Raw genomic sequence first — 6696 nt, forward strand, 5'->3', positions numbered from 1 at the left:
GATGCGGCGGTGATGTACCGATGGCGTAGTTGTTTGCCGATGAAGAGCAAAACTACAGCTCTACAAACAGACAGCGTCGTCCGAATCGTCGTCAGACGTTTCTTGCTTTTCCGACACAAACCCATGAACCGGGTGGGTCTGCTACCCATTTCAGTACAGTTACGAAACCGAGGGGATTCCGCCAGAGACATTCCACCGAAACGAATCAATTCCCGGGCACCCAACAATGTTGGCAACAAAGCCAACTCCGGCCGGGCATGCCCAACAGCAACAACAAACGAAAAACTGGCCTATGGCTGCCGCCCATCGCACACGACCAGGGACCTGGGGCCGGGAAATGATTGATCTACAAACCGCACGTCCGGACATTGAAACTGCCTCATCCTCGGCACATCGTGCACATTGTGGTCCCACTGCTGCAGCATGTGCAGCTGGTGGATGGCGAATTTGTAGCTGCCTGCATTCCTATCATGGTTTCCTGCTCATCCCCGGAGTGCCCTCCCAGCAGCTCAGTCAGCGCTCGCCTGACCGGGACCGGTGAACCGAAGCACCAACGCTTGACGACGCTCCGCGGATGAGCAGAGGCGGAACCGAGCCGGAGCCTGGACGGGGCTGCCGGTTGTGTGATTGGGTTCTTCGCGCGATTCTTTGCGATTGTTGGCCGCTTTCTCTTTCGAATGCGAGCGCGCTGCCCGGGAGTCATCTGGTCGGAAAATTACATATCACCCACCATCCATCCATCCATCCATCCCGGCCAAGTGGTTCAAGGTAACGCGGCTGGAATGACGAAATCTCGGGAATCCACCGGGTCGCGTCCCAGCATGTCGTTCGATCGTAAACAGAGCGTACCGTCTGTAGTGTGTGCCGTCGTCGCCGGGCCGGGAGCGTGCACATGTATTGGTGCCCGTCCATTCGGTGCACCGTACTACGTATGCTTATGCTGCTGTGCCGGCAGAGAATGAGGAAAAGAACCGATTGCATACCACCAGCGCTGGGGCTTTGGTCTCCCAGACACGCTGCACAGTTTGTTTTTATCCCGCATGGAAATTAATGCATGCTGACGCGCTGACTATCAAGTCCAACGGCGAGGGGAAAGAAAACCCGGGCACGATTTTAGAACATCAACAAGCAACATCGGGCCACACATAAGGCTCGGCTGGGGGCGGGGCATGCGTGTCGTGCGAAAGGGGGCAAACTATTTACGGGCGACCATTACTTAACGTGTTACTTGCTACCACTTACCAATATCATCCCGTGTTAAATATGATGCCTCCCTTCGCGCTATCGAACACCAAGCGGGCTTCTATCGGGTGAGAGGGCATCTCGGTGCTGGGAACTGGGATGCTGTGATGTGTACTTTCCTTCTAATGCTGCTGCTGCTGCTGCTGCTGCACCTCCCGCAGTGCGATGGGAAACCTTCGGCCGCACGTGTGAGCAAACGGCTTTGGAATGGATCTCTTCATTAGCAATTACCTTGCTGGTTTGAAGGTTTTCACTCCATGAGTCAAATGGGAGTTGCCTGCAACGACACGTCAACAATTTCTTAGTGAGGTTGTTATTCCTGGGGAGTTTTGGCCAGAACGCTAGCCGTGCACACACGTGTTTCCGGTCGGTTGCATCAACATGTTGGGAGAGTAGTACGGAACAGTTACTGTTTGTCTGTATGATATTAACATAGAAAAGATTCTGCATTTTCAAGACTCTCTAGTGATTCCAATGGCAGTATTTGATTAGAAATTGTGTGTTTGAATTAATGTAATTTACATAAACCAAAAAATGAAAATCTAAAAAAACGATTTCGAATTCCTATACGACCGAAATCGTCAAACGGTTACTTGCCATAAGGGTTAACCGTCCCTCAGCAACATTATGCTCGTTTTATGCTTCCCGCAAAACACACATAAGCTTGTATACAACTTTATATGCAACACTTGTAAGCATCATGCAAGCTGGTACAGCTTTTATGTTAAGCTTTCTGCATTTAATTGAGCTTACTGGTGTACCAAAAATTTAAACGGGGAACATTAATAATAATTTACAATATAAAATATGCTAACGATTGCTTCACTCATACAAAAACGTTTTGAAAAGATACTTTTCTTAAGCCACCCGGTTATTATGGCATTTAACAGCTATCTGTGTGTTTATTTTAACCCACTTGTTACTCTCATTCAATGCACATTCATCCTTAATATTCCCGTTCAACTCTAGAACCCTGGATCCCATTCCGTCTGTTGCGGTTCCCTGTTGATCTGGTAGCACACGATCGTGTCGCCCGCCTTCAGCTCGAGCGTTTGATCGTTTAAGCGCAACCCGCACTCCACATCCTTCTTCACACTGTCCACCTCGTTCTTCAGGTGGCGCATCGATTCCAGGCTCAGCTCGTCCGCCAGCAGCTCGCCGTTCCGCTTCACCTTGTACTTGTGCGCCTTCTTCAGCAGGCCCTTGGTGCAGCGACAGCCCAGCACCGTCACCTTCCGCCGGCCCTCGTTGATGTCGAACAGCTGCAGCACGTTCGCCTCGCCGATCTCCTCCTCCACGTCCACTAGCGGCAGCTTGGCGTTGATCTCCTTCTTCAGATCGTCCACCAGCCGGTAGATAATGTCGACCGGCCGTATGGTGACGCCCTTCGTCGCCTTGCTCCCCACATTCACCGAGAAGGCGTAGATAATCGCGTCGAACAGCCGGGCCAGCTCGAGGTCGCTCTCGTTCACATCGCCCACGGCGTAGTGTATCACGTCCAGCCGGCACCGCTCATTGTCGTCGTACGTTTCCAGCACATCCAGTATGGCCTCTACCGACCCGTGCACGTCACCCTTCACGATCACATTGATGCGCGGCTTACCATCGTCCGGTGCGGCCTCCTTCTGCCGTGGGCCCTGCTGCTTGCGCCGATAAAAGCCGGACCGACGGGATTTGTCGCGCTCCTCGCGGTACTGTTCCTCGTGCTCCTTGCGCTTCAGGCTGATGGCTTCCGCGTCGCTCAGCGCTTTCTCTTTCATGGCCTGGTTGGCGCGCCACCGCAGCACCGAGCTGGCCACCCGTTCCGACTCGACCTCCAGTATCATGTCGCCGGCCAGCGGGAGCTCTCGCCAGCCCAGAATTTCCACCGGCATGCCGGGCGTGACCGCCGATATCGGTTGCCCGGCGTGATCGAACAGCCCGCGCACCTTGGCCCACGCCTGCCCGCTGACCAGTATCGCGCCCTTGCGCAGCGTGCCCCGCGAAACGATGGCCGTGGACAGCTTGCCGCGATGCGAATCTATCTTCGACTCTACCACCACGCCCTCCACCGGCCCTACGTACTCGCCCTTCAGCCCCATCAGGGTGGCCTGCGTACTCACAGCCTCCGTTAGCTCGTCCAGATTCGTGCCGTGCAGGGCCGAGATGCCGACCGCAATCGTGTCACCGCCGTACCCTTCCAGCGCGATCCCGTGCTGCGACAGTTCCTTCTTCACCCGCTCGACATCGGCGCCCGGTTTGTCGATTTTGTTGATCGCCACTATGATCGGCACGGACTGCTCCTTCGCCAACCGCAGCACCTCCTTCGTCTGCTCCATCACACCGTCCTCCGCGGCGACCACCAGCACGATGATGTCGGTCAGATTAGCGCCACGGGCGCGCATCGCACTGAAGGCCGCGTGCCCCGGTGTGTCGAGAAACGTGACCCGCTCGCCATTGTCCAGCTCCACCGTGAACGCGCCTATGTGTTGCGTTATGCCGCCGGCCTCGCCCGCCGCCACCGACGCTCCCCGCAGCGAATCGAGCAGCGTCGTCTTGCCGTGGTCCACGTGCCCCATCACGGTCACGACCGGTGGCCGCTCTTTCAGGTTTTCGGGCGCTGGCGGCGGTCTCGGCACTACATCGCGGTCCTTCAGCACCTCCTCCGACTCATCCACCGGGGCGGCCACAATCTTCGTCTTCAAGCCACACTTGGCCGCAATGTCTTTGATCACCTTCGGGTCCTCGAGGCGGGCAGTTGCATCGATACTGCCGGCGCCTTTCACGTACAGCATCACCTCCTGGATGTGTTCCAGCTCTAGCTGGCACGAACTGGCCAGGTCGGCCACCGTCATGTTGCGCCAAATGTCCACCACGCCGCTCGTTTGCGGTTTGTTCTTTTTCTTCGGCGCAAACTCGACCGCATGCTTCTCTTCGGCCGTTTTTCGTCGCTTGCTAAGGAAGGCGCTGAGCTGTAGCTGCCGCTGGGGCAGGTTTGTGGCCGGGCCGGCGGCACACAGCCTTGACTGGAGCAATTCATTTCCAATGATCCTGTAAGGAGGGCCAGGAGGGTAAGCAAACAGGTCACAGACAGCTGCTGGGTGGCTTACCTTCTTGCCAGAAAGCGTATGTGTAACATCGGAAATGTTTTATGTGTGTTGCTACTTAAACCAACAGCTTATCAGTGTTTTATGGTAACTTAAGGGCGAGGAAAACACTTTTCTATTAACTTTTTCATTGATTATTTCACACTCTAGCAAAAACATGGACTGTTATGAAATGTTTATTTTCCATTTCGACTGTCAAAAAATGCCGGCCCGAACAGCTGTTTCCCGACAACTGTGACTCAGAGTGACCAGAAATACCGATTTATCTGTATTCCTACCGATTTTTTATATGCCTACCGATTCACAGATGACCGCCCTAAAACTACCAATTTTCCATTGATCCTACCGAAAATCACAGATATTTGATTTTTCAGTCGTTTAAGCTTAATCTGTGGCGCTTGGGTTGCTGTTTCAAGGATCGCTATCCTCATTTGTTACTTATCGCGCTGATGCACGTTTGTTTGCCTGGCACTTTTTAGTTTTATCCGTTAAAATTTAATGTTCCCAATAAGTAGAAAATGTAGATTAAATAAATAATAATAATAATAATAATAAGTAGAAAATGTCAGTTGTGGGGATTCCGAGAATTGTTCGTCAAAGAAAATTATTTAAATTTGAATTTGAATCTCGCTGTCCGCGGTTTAAGCTCACCCGATAGACAAAGAGAAGGAAATTTTCAGTCGAGGGGTAGGTACAAACACACGGTGGGGGTCCGACCCAAGATCAGATCCGAAGTCCGTTGTTTTGGGCTGAAAATTAAAAATGGTGGATGGAGCGCCTTCACGGAGAGAATGCGCTTTATTGCATGCCTTTAAAATGCACGAGGCAGAGCGCCAGTGAGAGCCACTGTAAAGAACGCTCGCTCGCGCTGTTTTATTGTATTTTCCTCATACCCCTTCCTTTCAGTTTCTTACGCCTTGCGCTGCGCTGAACTGGTACCCCACTTGATTTCAGCGAGTTGCGCTGCGCTGGACTGAAACCCCCTTCCGATCGTTTCTTTCTTAGCGCGCTGTGCGCTTCCCTTCACACGGGCTTGGTGCCCCCGAATCAAAAGAAAAACTTTAACACATCAAACTTGGTTTATAAATATTTTATCACTTTTATTGCAAACAAAAGCATATTTTAATTCAAAGCTTCACTCAATCTTGCCTCAAACCACACACATTATTCATAAAATTCGCACACTTTTTCATTATCTTTGCTAGTAGGGTAAATCGAAATTAATCGTTAAAATCAAGGTGGAATGTAAAGTGAGGTGTACCCAAGTGCCACAAATCCACTAAACGACCACTAAACGGCTTCTAAACGACTCAAGTTCTCTACCTAAACGGAATATAGAAAGACTTCGTTTAGCAGACGCCAAACGACTCATGCATTCTAAAAATAGCAAAAAAGCTGGTGGCGCTATCTGTTGGTGGGATACCCCAACCAGTTGAGCTTCATCGCTTGGAGGAGAGCTTTCTCATTTCCTCTGTACTGTTGTATGGTTTCGCATTGAAGTTATGCATCGCTAGAACTAGAACGGCGATACGATTGTTTAAATACTAAACTCCAACGGAAACCACCAGCACTGAAGCAAGTGAGATTTGAGCAATGGTCATTGGTGTTGATACCCACGTATCTAACCACACGACCATTTATATAGATTTTTGCTCAGAAAGTTAGAAGGCTATATAGGTCATAATAATATGCAACTTGTCGAAACACATTGCAAGAAAAGGATAGCAATATGATGATGAGTTGTAATACGCCATCTATTGATCAAACCAATGAAGCTGTGGAGCTTTCATTTTTTTTCTATGGATATTCAATTTTCCAGTCGTTTAAGCTTAATCTGTGGCGCTTGGGTAGTTATAGCGCTTTTGGCGATCCCCCCCAGGGCTCCGATTTGACAAATGGTTTTCCGCTTGTATATGTATTGATGGATTGTTTACGTTTTGCATGGTCAATATTTGGTGGAGATCAATTTGGGTGAATATTTTAGTTTATTAGAACACAGCCCGTGATTTAAAATGGAAATTTTCCTTCGAGAACTTGAAGCGTTTGCCAAACGCGGAAAACTAACTGTCAGTTTTCTTCGTCGATTCTTCTTCCACCTAGCTGTCAAAACGGGCCTATAACTTGACCTGATATCTTTACGGTCCTTGGTTAAAATAATTGATTAAATTTAAATGGTTGCGTTCTCAACAGTGCTCCTGCCGAAATCTGCCAATATAATCTGGCCACACTGCTGTCAGTTGTCATTTCACGCCCCAGTGAAAATACTCAATGTTATTTTATGTTCCCAATGCAAGTGTTTTTTTCCTTCTAAGTACATTTCCCGATTCATAATGTAAATCTTCAAAAACATTTAGAAAAAGAATATATT

The 6696-nt window shown here is 50.0% G+C and overlaps 1 protein-coding gene across 1 annotated transcript; it reads right to left on the reverse strand.

Annotated features, from left to right (window-relative positions):
* Positions 1 to 2111: 2111 nt before the first annotated feature.
* On the reverse strand, positions 2112 to 4525 carry LOC121590211 (translation initiation factor IF-2, mitochondrial). The gene is made up of 2 exons (XM_041909676.1): positions 4332 to 4525; positions 2112 to 4272 (listed from the first exon to the last, which is right to left on the reverse strand). Exons 1-2 carry the CDS (start codon positions 4358 to 4360, stop codon positions 2208 to 2210), a joined length of 2094 nt encoding a protein of 697 aa, XP_041765610.1. The 5' UTR covers positions 4361 to 4525; the 3' UTR covers positions 2112 to 2207.
* Positions 4526 to 6696: the final 2171 nt, after the last annotated feature.

Source organism: Anopheles merus, chromosome 2R (genome assembly GCF_017562075.2).
Source record: "Anopheles merus strain MAF chromosome 2R, AmerM5.1, whole genome shotgun sequence".
In the NCBI taxonomy this organism is placed as follows: Eukaryota; Metazoa; Arthropoda; class Insecta; order Diptera; family Culicidae; genus Anopheles; species Anopheles merus.

What these genes read in the sequence shown, in the direction of transcription:
- LOC121590211 (XM_041909676.1), bottom strand. Translation starts at nt 4,360, where the DNA reads ATGTTACACATACGCTTTCTGGCAAGAAG. An exon ending in ATACGCTTTCTGGCAAGAAG is followed by an intron (nt 4,273 to 4,331) that starts GTAAGCCACCCA and finishes CCCTCCTTACAG; the next exon opens with GATCATTGGAAATGAATTGC.